The 16,310-nt window shown below is 57.3% G+C and overlaps 1 protein-coding gene across 1 annotated transcript in view; it reads right to left on the bottom strand.

Annotated features, from left to right (window-relative positions):
* CLPB (ClpB family mitochondrial disaggregase) overlaps positions 1-16,310 on the bottom strand; it is an 88,951-nt gene that overhangs the window by 24,647 nt on the left and 47,994 nt on the right. Inside the window, exons 6-7 of the mRNA XM_086481543.1 lie at positions 6,189-6,286; positions 1,624-1,738 (exon numbers count right to left, since the gene is read on the bottom strand). Of these exons, the coding sequence (XP_086337669.1) occupies positions 1,624-1,738; positions 6,189-6,286 (213 nt within the window). The remainder of the gene's footprint in view (positions 1-1,623; positions 1,739-6,188; positions 6,287-16,310) is intronic.

Raw genomic sequence — 16,310 nt, 5'->3', positions numbered from 1 at the left:
AAAAAAAGGCACCAGCACCCTGGTCTGGGAGTGAGGCTTTCAGCCGACTCCAGCTAACGGAATACTCCAGGCTCGCACTATTTGCACCAGACTCGAGAGACGTCAGCCACCACGTGTTTTGCCAAATCTATAGCACAGACAGCTCAGGGGGCTTCCCAGACGGCAAGCAGACGGCAGAGGCAACGTGCTCTAAAGCCTCGCACGGCGTTTCCCCCCTCGGCAGCGGATACAGCCGTTCATAATTCCTTGAACCACCCGTGCATCCCCAGTTGGGTGCCTGAAAACGGGACGGCGAGGTAAGAGCGGGCTGAGGTCAGGGCAGAGCTGCGAGCCACGTGCTGTCCCAAGGAGATGGTGTCCCCTTGTACCCTTAAGAGCTCACAGACACAGCAGGGAATGTGACAGGGACACATTTTGGGGTTTGCTGGAACGTTCTCTTCAGTATTTCCTGGCCACGCTTCCAGAAAAGTGCAGGTAGAAAGAGCTCAGGAGGCGAAGAGCCCTTCCAACAGCTATCCCCCAGCCCATCCTCCCCAAAGCCTGGGTATCTTAAGACCAACCGCCACCAAACGCACCCGGAGAGCACCGGATCGCCACCCCCGCTGACCAAAGCGGGGCCAGGCTCTGAACTCCGCCTGGAATCGGCCCGTGACGAGGCAAGGGCAGCTTTGCGCCGTACATCACAGCCGCTTCGGCTGAGCAACCGCTTCCTCGGCAGCGAACGCCCCGGTTGAGACGAGAAGGCACCGGGCAGAACTGTCAGGAGGCAGATTTTAAACGAGGGAAAGGGGGCATTGCCTCACTAGCTACGCCACTCCTGCCAAAGGATGCCGCGGAGGCCAGATGTTTACAAGAGACCCAAGGGAAACTTGGGCAAAATCATGGAAGAAAAGCCTCCTGAGGGCTGCTGCAGACTTCTGGGCCAGGGTACTCCTGGCTCGCCAATCGATGGACATCGGGAGAGCAGAGTGGGGAAACACCACCCTCTTTAACTTGCTGAAGCTCCCTGTGCTCTGGTCCCAGTGACAGGCCACCGGGCTTTGACCTGACGTAGCACACGCGGCCAGGGAAGGGCGGCTGAAGTAGGTGCTTGTGTTTTATAGGCCCCAGGCCTGTAAGGGATATAGAAAAGTTCCCCAAAGCAGCCCGTGTGTCGGGGGCTTCCGTCCACAAACCTGTACAGAACTGTTGATGAAGTATTAATGAGCCACACGCTTCAACCGACCTTGTAAAAGAGATAGCGCGACGTTCAAGTGTCACCACGTTTAGCTGAGAACTGCCGGCGTGCTCAGAGGCTCAGCTTTGACCTCTGAGCTGCTGTGCTTAGTTTGGGGGAGAAATCACCCCGAAAGCAAGGGTTTGCAGGCACCCCGGTGCCTGGGAAGAGAGCATCCGACGGTCCTCTGCTGCTGCCGCCCCTGAGACAGCCCCTCTCGTGACGGAGAGGCAGCGTTCTCTCGCGCCGCCACGCAAACACCCGCCGGACCCCACCGTGAGCCCCCCCCCCGACCTCGGTGAGCTGCTCAGAGGCAGCCTCAGGTCAGGCCTTGAGGGAACGGCTCGCTCTCCCTGCGGAGCAGGCGGCTTGGGAAGGCCGAGCGGGCGGCGGGCGAGGGGTCCTACCTGCTCCCACCGTCGCTATCGCGCTCTCCTGGCCGATGATGTGCTCTTTGAGGCGTTGCTCCAGCGGGAACCTCCGGCGTTCTTCCACCTCCCTCCTGCGCTGCTCCTCCTGGAACTGGGGGAGGGAAGAAAACGGTGGGAATTAGAGGCTTTTCGGAGGAACCCCGGGGAGGTGCACAGCGTCTCCCTCCCCCCCAGGGCTTCGCTTCCCCTGTTGTGCCCAGCGGGGAAGCTGGACACCGGTGCTTTGCAGGCAACCCCCCAGCAGCACACAGGATGGCGCTGGGAAAAGCCCTTTTCTCGGGACATTTGTGTTCCTCCACCTCCAGCTGACAGGGACACAGGGTGTCTGTGAGCCAGTGACTTACACGTTGCTTCCACTCAGCTCATTTTCCAGAGCTGAAGGCTGAGATAGTGGCCGGAGGGGTTTGCAGAGACATCCGACACAAGCACATCGCTGAGGTGCTCGGGGGCAGGAGACAGGCAGAATCCCCAAGTGGGAGCAGGTCTTACGGTGCAGTGAGCTTCAAGAGGCGAGAGGATGAACGCAGCCCCTGCTCCTCTTTCGGAAATGCTGCAAACCCTTCCGCTGAGCACCTTTCCCCCCCCTCACAAGCAGAGGTTGGCCACCTCACCAGGGAAACCACAGCTCTGGAACCAACCGTCCCAACCAAGCCAGACTTCGCGAAGGACAGAACATAACGAGCCCACGGGGTTCACAGAGGGGTCCCCACCACGTAAACCCCCCCCTTCCCGAAGGGGAAACACCTCTTGACAAAACCAGAAAGCGGTCACAGAAGCTGCAGCAGGATCCCGCTGCCAGAGCCGGCGCGGATAACCGCCCCCCCCAGCCAAGCTGTCGGTGTTTCCTGGGCTAGTAGTGACTCTGACAGAAGTTTAAAAAAAAATAAATAGCCAACAATCCAATTTTGGCTCGTGCTATCAGTCTCTCGTGTAACGGCGAGATGCCATCAGCCCTGACGCCTCTTACGGAGCAATAACTTCCCAGCGGATCCCAGCGGAGCGGGACAGACACCGGCACGTCCGCGGCGAGCTCCCCCGGGCTCCGTGCACGCCACGGGGCTCGAAGCACCGCTCCGAGCCATACGTCTGTGTCTTTTCTCTCTCTTGACCCATCTTTTCTTCCTCCCTCCTCTTCTGCCTTCCTGACGGTGCAGGAGAAGGGGATCTGGGTTGTCAGGATGACGCGCGGGGGGGTTGCGGCGAGGGCGGGAAGACGTGCAGCAGGAGCAGGAGGGGACACCCCTCTTCTGCGCCGCCCCCTCCCTCCCTCCTTGGAAAATCAACATTGTGAAAGTCACTGGGTAGGTTGACCCACAAGTTCCGGTGTTTTTTGCAAGCTGTCCCGCTAGTTTTCTGCTCAGGGTTTGGACAGACCTGCCCTCCCACGTGCCATCTCCTCGGCGGAGCTGCAGAGCCACCAGGCGTCTTGCAGCCAGGTCATGCTGCCGGTCCGGAGCGTCCTGAGCAGCCGCCACAACCCTCACCGAGCAGGGGACACGGGAATGAGAAAAATCCACTGGGAAAAAAAGTATTTTAGAGCAGTTTGGGATACGTCCTGCAACAAAGAGCCCCACTGATGGCGGGTTTTACACGAGACACAAGCTCCCACCCCTTTCTCTTCCATCCTCCTGTGCAGGTACACATCCAGCTTCTCCCACCTCCTCCCTGCTGTCTTGCTACCACATCTGACCCGGGTCTCCCTCCTCTCAGGGATTTCTGCCGGGCATTTTGACCCTGTTTGCATTTCCCTTCAGTCCTGAGGGCTGGCAGGGAGGAAACCAGCGGCCAGAGAACGCAACCCCCCGTCGGGTTGGCGGTGCGAAACCGTGTCCTCACCCTCGGGCAACTGGTCTTTGGTTCTCCTGACGAAGCTTTTAGGGCGCATCAGGGATCGACAGGGGTGTGACGTGCTCCGAAAGGAATGCAAGGAGCAGCTCTCACGTCGAAGGCAACCGAACTGGGCTCACCTGGGCTACGAGGGTCCCGCGATTCGACGCCAAAAGCACGAGAGAAGTTTGTTTTTAACGAGAGATTCACCCTGTGCTCTGGCAGACCGCACCTTGAGTTAGTGACAGCTGGCCCAAGAGCGGTTCTTCTGCGGGAAGGGCGAACACCCTCTTGAGGTAATTCTTGCGGGTTTAGGGAAAGCACAAAACCAGCTTTCACTGCAAGGCTGCTCTGCCCCTGACTCTACGTGTAGGCTTGAGCGCCGCTGAACGAACAGACGCTTTGCAAACAGCCAAAAGAGACGTTTTTTTCCTCATAAAATACGCTTAAACCCACAACCTGAGGATGTTCTGGATGGAAAAAGCAGACTGCGCTTGAGCCACAGCTGGATGTTTTCTTTAAAAGGTCCATCAAAGGCGATTCGGGATGATGGAGCGGACCCGAGCTCCGGTTGAGGAGGTCCTCACCCCGCCGCTTGCCAGCAGGGACCGGGGGGAAAGGGCAATTTTGTCCTCGTCCTGGCTGAAACGCTCCTTAAAAATCCCTTAGCAGCCACTGATGGAGACAGGAGAGACCACGGGATGGATCTGACTGGGCCCAGTACACCAGGGGAAAGAGGAGCTGAACGGCAAAGAAAGACTTGGAAGAGCTGAGATCAGTCCTGGGGCCGCTTCCCTTCCAGTCACACATCGAAGACACCAGTTTCAAGGGCTAGTCCCTTCCTTTTAGCCCCAGATACACGCCAGCTCCTTTAAATTTCACCACTTCAGCAACGTGAACGACCTCCTAACCACCAGGCAAGTGTGGTCTTGCACAGGGGAAGGCACACACAGAACTCTTGTTTTTCTTTTTTTCCGAAAGAATAAAGGGAATCAAAATAAATTAAAAATACATATGAAAACTCCTTGTTATTCTGTCACAAGGATATGTAAATAAAATCTATGGGCTGTGCCCATCCCGTAATAGTTCTGCCAATTCATTCTCCAGCAGTGATTAAAATGAGCAATAAATTCTCAAAGACTCTCGGTGGAATGCAGATACCGGGGTGGATGCAACCCCGGGAGCACCATATCCCCCCCAGCTGAATATTCATCACGAGCCGGCCTGACTGTCTTATGTTTTATATACAAGTACAATCATTTTCATCAGGAACATCTCTACAGATAAATTTCCTTTCTCTCCTCCATCTATTAGTTAAGCACAAAAAACAACGCAGCTTTTCAAGCTGTTTGGGGCAGGTTTCCTTGCCAATGCTGCACTCCAGAGACCGTTTACTCGGCAGATAATTCCCCCCCCCCCGCCTCCTTCTTGTAAAGATTTCAAGCATTTTCTTCTCAACTTTTCTTCCTTAAAACTCGCTCCAAGTCAAACTGTGACCAAGCAGCGCTGCTGGCTGACACGAGAAGCCATCAGCTCTGCAGAGGAGTGCCACGGCCCGGCTTTCCTTTGCTGGGATGGAGCAGGGAGAGCCCAAGAGGGAAGATCGTCGTCTCCCTGCTAAGGACAGAGGTTTAGCATTCAGGGACGTGGTTTTGGACTCGTGCTCGAGGAAGGATTTTCCTAGGTGTGGCAGCACAGCAGCTTTGACCTCCTGGCAGGTTTAACTCACGGTCAGTGCAGTAACAAGACTCAGCTTTCACGACCTTCGTCTGCCACTTGTGGGCAAGTTCTGAACCTCCGCTCTTCTCCAGCGCCCGAGCGCAAACCCCAACCCCTCAGACCAAACTCCGAGGTGCCCAACGTCAGAGGACAAGTCTGCAACCACGAGCAAGCGTGGCCTCTTCGTGCCTCCGTCGCTGCTGTCGCAACCTGGCGGCAGCGGCACCCCCGGCTTCGGGGGGCAGCGAGGGGGGGGGGTCTGACCCGAGGTGATGCTCCAGAGGCATCGCTCACTCCCGCTGCGACGGCTTCTCCTACCGACAGGTAACTGGCTGCTCCTACTCGAGTAAGACCCAGGAATTTTAAGTTTTACATCAGCCTGCAGGGGCCTCATTGTCTAACAACCCCCCAGTCAGCAAATCTACTTACTCCTGGGGGTTTTCCTAGAACCACGATGGTGAATGGAGTTCTCTTCCCTCCTTAAAATACCTTAGAAGTGCAACCCGTGACCGGGACACGGTGCCCGCTCAAGGGGACAGCGCGGCTGAAGGGGGGTGATTTCACCCCCAGGCAGCAGAAAAAGGGGCGTCTTTTGCCTCAGAGCGGTGCTCGTGAAGAAACGGCCCCCAGCCCCACCACGGGACTCTGGATTCTCACACCCAGTTCTTCTTCTTCGAGGCATTTCAGAAAATACAGTAAAAACCACCCCCCCCGATTTCACTCTGGTTTTGCCAGGGGGTTACAGAACAGCATTCCTGGTCCCGTGCAGGTCACTGTGGGCCTCACGGGAGGGCACACAGCCACGGACACGGCTCCAATTCTTCAGAAGTGGGTGTTTTTTTCCCCTTCTGCACCACGGCATGAATTGATACAGCCCTCTTTTGAAAAGGCAGGGGGGTGCAGGCGCGCTCAGGCGCTCCCCCATCGCTCGTGCCAGGTCTTCAAACCCGTTCCTGCAGCGGGGAGACGCCAAGCCACCCGACTTTCAGGCTCACCTTCTTCTCCGAGGCTCTCAGAAGGTTCATGACCTCCCCTTCACGGGCATAATCCAGGGGGGTGTGTCCCATTTCGTTCTTCTGCAGGGGGCTGGCACCTGATGGCAGGAAGAAATGAATAAGATCAGAGGGTCTGAGCTCCGTCTTGGGGCAGAAGGAGAAGGAAGAACATCTTGTGCCCCCTGTCCTGCTCGGCGTCCCCTCCTAACCTTTGCTCCAAAGGGTATCTGGATCAGAGAGGGACAATGTACAACCAGTGGTTACACACACAGGGGTGTCCGGGGAAGAAGAAAAGGAATTGTCACCGCTAACAATCGGCTTGGCAGGGCAGAGCTGCCGAGGGGGAGGAGAGCACGTGGCCACCAGAAGGAAACACAGCTTCACAAAAGCACCCGCTCCCGCTCCCGTGGGAGCCACAGGGGATTGTCACAGCTTCGCTTGGACACGCTACCCTTCCTCTCCGTGACTCCAAGGTGGAGCCGGAGATGGCTGTAGTCTGCTGAGCGGCCGCCACCCTCCGCCGCAGGAGCAGCTTCTGGGGGAAAAGCACGCCCGCCTTCAGAACTGAATTTCAAAAAAAAGAAGCAACAAACCCCAAAGACCGAACTGGAGGGAGGCAGATGGGCAGCCTGACAGGAACAGGCTCACAGGGAGAGAGCTCCCCACCCTCTGTCCCTGTCCCAGACACACTGTGGAAGAACATGCATGGTCAAACTGGTCCCAGCGGCAGTGATGGGAAGCAGACAGAGGGAATCTTGGACAGGGCAGTCCGCGATCGGGAGAGAGGGGTAGTGGGGAACAGCCAGGGACGCAGGCGAGGTCTCACAGGATGAATCTCCGGCTCTCAGCATCTCAGGAGGGATCTCCAAGGCAGAGAGACTCGGCACTAACGTCGGTGCGCTCTGCGACCCCCCCGACAGCTTGCTGCTTGCCAACCAGCCACCGAGGCTTACGAGAACCAACCTTCAAACCGGCCTCAAACCCCTCAAACTGGTGCTTGAGCCGACCATCCCACCCGTTTCAAAGCTTCCCGAGCCTTTGAAGCAGCCTGGCGAGGGAAGAGCCCGTAGGTCAGGCTCACTCGCCTAGTAAAACCGGAGGGGACAACCGCTGGGAAGGGCAGGCTGATGGTGCCCGACGGTGAAAACCGGGAGCCTGGGCACGGCTACGGCCTCCCTGCTCCGCAAGGGGCTCGGCAAACACCTCCCGTCCCGCGGGCACCTCGGCACAGGCTGCAGCTTCTGCTGCGGCCCCGCGGGAGCGCCGGGGGTGCTCCACGAAAACGAGCAGGAATCGGTTAATATATGAAAAGAAGCGAGAGGCTTCTCTCTCTTTGCGAGGGGGAGCCGGGGAGGCGAGCCCCTTCTCCGCCTTGGCATCGGGGATCTATATTTGCTTACAGCATGAAAAATGGGCTCCATAAACACCCGACGCAGAGTAATTTCTCGCGCGAGCCTTGTCATCGCAAATAAAGGATATGATGGAGACAGGTGAGATTACAGACTGCTGAGGTTGGCCACTCAATATCTTTTAAAGAGACAGTACTCCCACAGCCCCACCCCCACCCCCCCCCCCCCCCCCCCGCTGCCGAAATGCACCCCGGGTTTGCGCTGCGAGGAGTTTTCGGGCTTCTCCAAACGATGACATCCTCGAGGCTAGGCCCCGCTCTCCTCTAAGGCGGAGGGGTTGGTTTGGCTTTCCCCTTTCCCTTGGATCTATCAATAATGGCTATCCAATATTGGCCTAATCCCCCTGTTAATGGCTTTGACGACTTGACTAATTGCTGCAATAATTGATAGAACCCGACTCCCCACCACTGGTCGATTCCAACCTCGAGGACCGGCAGCAATAAAATATTACGCCGCCATAAATAACGGTGTCACTCGGCTGGCTAATAGAAGGTAAAAGCGGCCACCGGTTTGTCAGCGCCCTGGCCTGACCCCCCCCCCCCGGCCTCCTCCTCCTTCCCCATCCCCACCTCCTCCCCTGCCCTCTCCCACCCCGGCAGCTGGCTGGAGCGGCGGCGGAGGGGACGCCAACCTTTGGCGAGTTAATAGAAGGCCATTTGTCACCTCCCACTAGCTGTCTGTAGCTGGGGATGGACACCTGGGCAACACCTCGGGCTGTGCGAGGCCGTCGCCTTCCTCCCACCCCTCCCTGCTCATATTAGGAGGCCCCGGCTTATAATATTTGATAAATAGCCCGGCGGTTCACTCCCAGCACCCGCTCAGCGCCGCGTCGCCGGAGCAGCTGCGGAAGGTCACTCATTGGGGAAATATGTTTCTGTCAGTGGTATCGAAAAAAGTTTAGTAGAGTGACAGGCCTCAATTTTTCAAATTTTATTAACTCCATCCCCTTAACAATTTGTCTTGAATTCCTTCGGATTCTGGATAACTGTCAATAGAGCTGGCGACGCGGCGGGTGCTGGTACGGGGGTGGCCCGCCGCCGTCAGAGAGGAGACGGGGATGGCAGGAGGAGGGGGAGATGGTGGAGAGAGGGGGGGAATTGGCGGAGAAGAGGATGCCAGGGGCTGGTGAGGCTCGCACGGGGCTTGCAGGAGCATCCCAGCCGCGCTCCCTGGGCAGCCCTGTGTCCTCCGCAGCCCGGCAGCTCTGGGATCCTGCCGCAGCTCGGCGCTTGCTCCCCGTCCTCCGCCGCGGCCTGTCCTGGCAGGGTGGAGGAGCGGAGATGTGGCTCAGGGCGGAGGGGCGGAGATGTGGCTCAGGGCAGAGGAGCGGAGATGTGGCTCAGGGCAGAGGAGCGGAGATGTGGCTCAGGGCGGAGGAGCGGAGATGTGGCTCAGGGCGGAGGAGCGGAGATGTGGCTCAGGGCGGAGGAGCGGAGATGTGGCTCAGGGCAGAGGAGCGGAGATGTGGCTCAGGGCGGAGGAGCGGAGATGTGGCTCAGGCCACGTAGGCAACCGTGAAACAAGAACAAGCCTCACACCTCGGATAGACAGAAGGGGGCTCACAGCAGCATCAGCTCTCTGGGTGTCCGCGTTTCTCCAAAGACTGGCCGCAGAAAGGCTTGGGAAGCGCTGGGCACGGAGGCAAGGAAAGGAGAGAGTACGAGGACCTCATTCCATAGCGCAGCCAGGTGCTGTGGAAGCTCCTGCATGGATTGCTGCTCTCGGGCACCCTCAGAGGGACTGTAATCAAGAATGGCTAACTGGCTTTCAGAAAAGTGCCTTTTAGAAAAGCGCTGCTGGCCAGCCTTTAGAGATAGGGAGGGAGGCCGATTTGTACTGACCCTTAGGCATAGATCCATTGCGGACTAACTAACAAACACTGTAAAGATAAGACTGAAGCGGAATCCGCCAAGCCAAGGACACCCGGTGGAATCCTCCAGTCGAGACTGCGGGGCTCAAGGAACACAAAGGACTGAGCAGGAGAGAGAGGGAGGGCAGCGAGCGAGAGCTGGTCCTGCAGTTTGGAAAAGCCCCAGGATGGCAGCAGGGCAGGCGCCACAGGACAAGTTCAACAGTTCAACCTTGAGGAAGACTCGGACCTTCATCCCTAACGACCCCCGACGGGGGGCGTAACTTGGGCGGACTGAGGCGGGACTCTGGGAGGAACTTTTGTTAATGAAATAATGAGAATAACCCAACCTTTTCTCAGAAATGTAATGAATAAACACGAAAGCTGTAAATATAAGGCAAGAATCCCAACGCTTGGGCGCGCAGGGATGGAAGGAGCCGTCCCCCGTGCTGCCCGGCACCGCAGTAAAGAATCCCTGCTGGATAACACGGAGTTGTTAGTGAGTTTTCTCGGCTTCAGTACCCTCCAGCTGAGCGTTTGGGCCTGAGCCTCTCCTCTGCAGACCGCTCCAGGAGCTGCTCTGGGGACAGAAGACGCGGGTGCTGCGAACTAGCAGGTCGTGGCGCCACGGCGAAGGTCCTGTCTGCAAAGGAGCCGGGGGGAAGCGGTGACCTGTCCGGGAGACGACGCCAAAACGTTCGGCATCGTGTTGTCTCCCTTTGTTTCTGGTGAAGGTGGCGACCAAGCGCTCGGGTGAGTCTCCAGTGCAGAGGACAGCCCAGCTTCAGCCCAGAAAGCCGCTGAAAGCCATTCTCCCCAGTATAAAGCCACCTCCAGCCTCCCAGAAGCAGAGCTGCTGACTTCATACATCAGGTTCCCGACCAGAGACTGATCTTGCAAGCTTCTCTTCACAGCAGTTGTCAAGCCACCCCAAAGTCATTTCAGCAGGAATTCCTCGAGGTCTCTCCACTCGTTCAGGTCCTTGTCAGACCCTTCCCGGTGAGGAGGGTGCCCAGCCCAGCCCTTGCCCGCTGCAGAGCCCACGTTGGCACGGCAGCATGGACCGAGCCCTCCGTGGGACCAAAGCTGCTCCTCGGCCACAGATCCAGGCCCAGCTCCAGCTCCGAGCCTCTCCCGAGCAGCAACACTCAGATGCTGGTTCATCACCCCGCCCCGCACCCAGGAGCACCCCAAGCTCTTTCAGCAGGCTCAGGGAGCACCCCCTTCTGCCAAAGTCACCGCCTTGCACCCGTCACAGCCCCGCTCGCCCATCCTGTGCTCCAGCACACTCCAGGGGATTTGGGGAGCCCCCCTCTCCCTGCAGGACCCAACCCACCGTTTCCTCTGGAGGGGAAAAAAAAAAAAAAAACACCTCAATTTTCTGGTGAAGGAAACTAAATCCCAGAAAAGAAGAGGCTGGGAATCCCCAAGCCCACAGTGGGTACGCTGCTGAGGGTGCTGGAGACGGGCACAGAGGGCGGCTGTCATCGTGAACCGGGGAGGCTCTGAGCAGCAGACAAGCACTGGGACGACTGGCACAACTCCAGTGAGCTAAACGCGATTCGGCACCGCAGTGACGCCTCTCCGGGGCCCTGTTCGACCACCACCACCGTCTGGGATTCACCAGGAGGAAGCAGCCCGTGCTGCCTGCTGGGGATTACACAATGCCCTCCGCCATCAGCTTTGACAAGGAATGACATTATTATTGCTCCGATGGCTAGTTAAAGTAATATAAAAAGACTCGGGTCCTCCTGAGCCTTCAGTGATTGAATTAGCATGATCACCCCTTTTTCCAGTAACGTAAACCTGGTTTTAAATCAATAAGACACGTATTTCACAAGCAGCTTTTAACATGGAACACGAACACGAAAGCAGCCACCCCAGCCTGCGGTCCTACCACCCCTTTCCTGCCTGATGTTTCAACAGATCCAAGGGGCACATCACCGGGCACTGCTCCACTCGCTGGGCAATGACTTTTAGCTCTTGCCGAGGACCCGCCCCCGCGACGACATCGAACCTTCCCCAGCGCTTTAATTCCAGCTCCCCTGCGAACAGCCTCAGATCTCAGCAAGGGAAGAACCAGAGCAAAATTTTCAAAGGTACCGGGTGGAAGTAGAAGGTGAGGGCACGCTTGAGGACAACACTCCAGACGATTTAGCATCCAGGCCCACCCTGCTTGGTGGCATTTGTTGATTACCCTGGCTATGAGAGGACACGAGACCAAACCATCTCAAGGTGCTGACGTGCTAATTCTGCCTTTGGTCCCTCCAGTGCAAACGTTACTCTCCACAGGAGTAAACGCTCAGCACGCTTAAGGACGGCGGTGAGCAGCTGCAAGCTCCCAAGCCTCTGACTTCTCCCCTGCCCACACACGTCTACACACAGCTCCACGCCTGCACGCCCTCACGTACCCGAGTACTTTCACCGAGTTGAAGAAATCACGTAAGAAAGTAGCAGGGAGGAAAAAAGGAGACAGAAAAAAGCAAATGAAAACTCTCCAGGAAGAGCAGCTCCCCCAGACCCCAGCAACGTGGCCCAGGGAAGGAGCGTGGCTGTGGTTAAGGACCCGCTTTCTTCCAAGGACAGCGGTTGTCCTTTCCAGAGCGACACGCACAACCCGTGGGGAGCTGGGGGAGAAACCAGCGTGGCTCAGAACCCACAAGAACAGAAGTGAGGCTGAAAGGATCAAGAAAACCCACAAATGGCTGCCAAGCTAGAACACACCAAATAAAACCCCTTCTAGAGACACAGGCTGCTGCTAAAGAGGATGGTAAGCTGCAGACGCCACGGGCAGGAACCAAAGCAGTTGAGGCTGCGTGAAAAGCAGGTGTAACGGCCCTGCATGGCAAGGGTTTGGCAGCGGGGTGGGTTACAGGGGTGGCTTCTGTGAGAAGCTGCTAGAAGTTTCCCCCATGTCAGACACAGCCAACGCCAGCCGGCTTTGAGACGGACCCGCCGCTGGCCAAGGCCGAGCCCATCAGCGACGGTGGTTTTGCCTCTGGGATAACGGGTTAAGAAAGGGGAAAAAGTGATTGTGCAGCAGGAATTGCAGCGAGAGGAGTGAGAACAGGGGAGAGAAACCTCCTGCAGACACCCAGGGCAGGGCAGAAGGAGAGGCAGGAGGTGCTGCAGGCGCCGGAGCAGCGATTCCCCTGCGGCCTGTGGGGAAGACCCCGGTGAGGCAGGCTGTCCCCCTGCAGCCCGTGGGCGGTGGAGCAGAGGACTGCCTGCACCCCGGGGAGGACCCCACGCCGGAGGAGGTGGGTGCCTGAAGGAGGCTGTGACCCCGGGGGAAGCCTGCACCGGAGCAGGCTCCTGGCAGGACCTGTGGCCCGTGGGGAGAGAGCAGCCCCCGCTGGAGCAGGTTTGCTGCTGGTGACCCCGTGAGGGGGCTCACGCTGGAGCCGTTGGTTCCTGAAGGACGGCACCCCATGGAGGAGACCCACGCTGGAGCAGTTCATGGAGAACTGAACCCGTGGGAAGAGTCACGCTGGAGAAGTCATGGAGGACTGTCTCCTGTGGGGGGGACCCCACATTGGGGCAGGGGAAACGTGTGAGGAGTCCTCCCCCTGAGGAGGAAGGAGCGGCAGAAAACAACAGTGATGAGCTGACCACAACTCCATTCCCTGTTTTCCCCCTGTGCCGCTGGGGGGGGAGGAAAATCAGGATCAAAGTTACGCCCGGGAAAGAAGGGAGGGGTGGGGGGAAGGTGTTTTAAGATTTGGTTTTATTTCTCATTACTCCTCTCTGAGTTAATTGGTAATAAATGACATTTCCCTTCAGTCGAGTCTGTTTTGCCCGTGACGGTCAATGCTGAGTGATCTCCCTGTCCTCATCTCAACCCCACAAACCTGTTGTTATTTTTTTTCCTCTCCCCTGTCCAGTTAAGGAGGGGGAGCGATAGGGCGGCTTTGGTGGGCACCTGGCATTTTGGCCAGGGTCAACCCACCACAGCAGGTCTTGCCCAAACAAGCTTCATCTCCCTCTTTGAGGGGACTGCAAACGCAGCTGAGAAGGTCACCGCAGACAGGCGGCACTGAGCGATGAGAAGCCCTCGTTAGTGATGGATAACACCCTCGTTAAAAGCGTTAGTGCTGTACCCGGCAACGACACCACGAACGCTAACCACGAGGTGCAAAAAAAAAAAGACGTAGGAAATGATCGCCAAGGCGACACCGCAGCGGTCGGCAGGATTCCCAACGCTGGCTCCTACACAGTTCCTCGAATCCCCGGATGAAGCATCGCTTTAACGAGGAGCCACGTTAAGGACCTTTCCTTTAGCCTGACAGCCCAGCCCACGAACACTCCCCCAGGAGAAGCACCCCTGCAGACGAAGGGGGCTGGGAGATGCCGTTCTCCCCGCCGAACGAACTCCTCCTGGCTCCCCAGGGGCCCAGGCCAGCAGGCACGGTGAGGGGGACATCCCAGACTGGGAGCTGAACCAGTGCCATCACATCGAGCCCTGCCTAATGCACGGCCCCGGGATGGCCGCAGCCCACCCGGAGCTTTTGGGGAACAGGATCTGCGCTCCCTCGGTCCACCCTCGCTCTTAAAAGCATAGGGAGCCTTTCCAACATGAGTTTGCCCAGCACCAGACATCAGTTCTTGTCCTGCCTCTCCTTCCTAAAATCCCTCTCACTCCCTTTTTTGCTACAGCCTAGGACTGGCTCAGCTCTCAGGGCTTCCTCCTGCTCTGGCTGTGACTCCACGTCCTTTCCAGAGCCTTCACGTCCCAAGGGTCAATCCTGCTCTGTGCTCCTCTCCCAACACGGACAACTTTGCACCTCACTGCGTTAAAAACACGTTTTGCCCCACGCTGGCAACTCGTCCATCTCTCGAGGACTTGTTCTGACTGCCTTTACCTAGTCACTACTACGGCTGTGCATGGTTTTTAATCAATTTTAACACATACACAACCGAACAGAGAGATGGTGCCTCGATACAGAGCTGGAAAAGTGAGGTAGGAAGGCAGCGTTTCAGACTTAATTAAAAACTAGAAGTCCCTGGAGCAGAGAGAGTCTCTAAACCAGAAACACCCAGAGCTCCCGAGAGGAAGGCGAGAGGCTGACAAGGGCAGGTCGGACACAGCAAGGAGAGGTCCCTGCAGCTTAACCAGCGCCCACAAACCTCACGAAGCCGGTTGGGGACAAATCTGTGCGTGCTTCGGAGAGACAGCAGCGGCAAAGTCCAACATAGGATGGGCAAGGTGGGAGGGAGGCGTCAGAGGAGACTGGGAAGAGCAGGTAGGAGGATAACAGCAGGATGCCTCAATGCCAGCGTATAAACTCCACGGCAGTGAAGGAGTAAGTCCCACCGGTGGAGCAGTGACGTTAGGTACTGAAGACTGGAAACAAAAAGAAGACAAGGGCGTCGATTGCACGAGCCAGGAACACAGAAGGAAATGTCCTGATTCAGAATCACATCTCTGAAAGACTGAAGGGCGGGACGCGCTAAGGAAAACCGCAGCGACTGCAGCGTGATACCAATCAGTGGATGAACTGGTCTGAACCGGGCTAAGGGCTGCTTCCTGACCCCAGCACTCAGCTCACAGGACAAGAAGCAAGGCTTCCTTCAGTCCTGGGCAGAGCAAAAGACTTTCTCAGCTCCCAAGCACCACGCTGCAGCAGGACACGCGCTCGCGCTCAACTCCATTGCAAGCAAAACGCGACGAAGAATCCGTCGCCAAGGAGCTCTGCGTGGAAAGGGAAACACGTGAATCTTGCCAGAAACAAAGCTGCAGCCCACCAGCAGGTAACTTTCAGAAACACGGATGTTAAAGATTAAAGAAACCCGTGCTATTTATTAAAAAGTCTGTATAATGAGAAAAATGAGGATCTTGCGAATAAACTACCCCCCCTCCCCATCCTTCAAAGCCTGGAAGCTGCGTCCAGACGAGGCAAACCAACTGGAGCATTTGCTCTGGCAAGTTAAATGTAAAAAACACAGGTCAAAAAAAGGATTTGAAAGCAGCCCTTGCTTCAGGAATGAAAACTGGCACCTCTTTTCAGCCGCCTCAGAAGCTGGAAGTCAGCCAGAGGAGGTGAGGTTCCACAGGCGAAGCAGGAGGGCTCGAGGTGAGGCGAGGAAGGGCTACCTGCTCCCTGCAGCCGCCGTTACCACGGAAAGGCTCCCACACCAAACCTCTGCCAGGGACACGCCGTAGGAACGGCCTCAAGCTGAAGCATCGGCAGAAAACGGTTTTAAACCATCACTGAGCGTTAACAAACGGCCAGGCCCGGAGAGTTTTCACTGAGGAGTCCAGCAGGAGCTCAAACACCGAGTGACCCACCAGCGCCAACGACTCCTGGCTTGTCACAGCCACCACAGGACGACAGTGGAAGGCAGCAAACGTGACACCAAACCGTGAAAAACACACACACACGGAGACACAGTAGCAGACACGTGGAAAAAACACCCAAGAGGAAACATCAGCGCAACTTTTTGGGCAGAAAGCCTTGCCTTCCCAAGCGGGGGGCAGTGCCTCCAGGTGGGAACCGGGATCTGCTCCATGCAGAGGCATCGCTGATGTCCAAGAATCTCGGCGTTCCTCACCTGAGAAACAAGCCGGTACAAGAGAAAGGCTCCTCAGGGGTAAATAATGACGGAAACCCTGAAAACAAAGGATTTCAGTGCTGTTCCCGGCTGCTCTCAGAGGCGCGGCGCCGCGGTCGGATGCGGTGCGCTCCCAGCCGAGCCCTGCAGCGCCGCGTGGTCGGGCACCCGCAGCGAGCAGCCTGCTTAGAGGAGCCTGCTGGGCAGATGGAGGCGATGAAGGGTGGAAGAGAGAGGAACACCTAGAGCTGGCAGGGCTGAGAAGCACCCCAGACCTCCTGAAACTCAGCCCAACGCTCACTTGAGTCAGAC

This window comes from Leptosomus discolor, chromosome 1, assembly GCF_034619465.1.
Source record: "Leptosomus discolor isolate bLepDis1 chromosome 1, bLepDis1.hap2, whole genome shotgun sequence".
NCBI lineage: Eukaryota > Metazoa > Chordata > Aves > Leptosomiformes > Leptosomidae > Leptosomus > Leptosomus discolor.
Note: the sequence above shows the minus strand (reverse complement) of the source record. Positions and strands in the feature narration are given on the sequence as shown.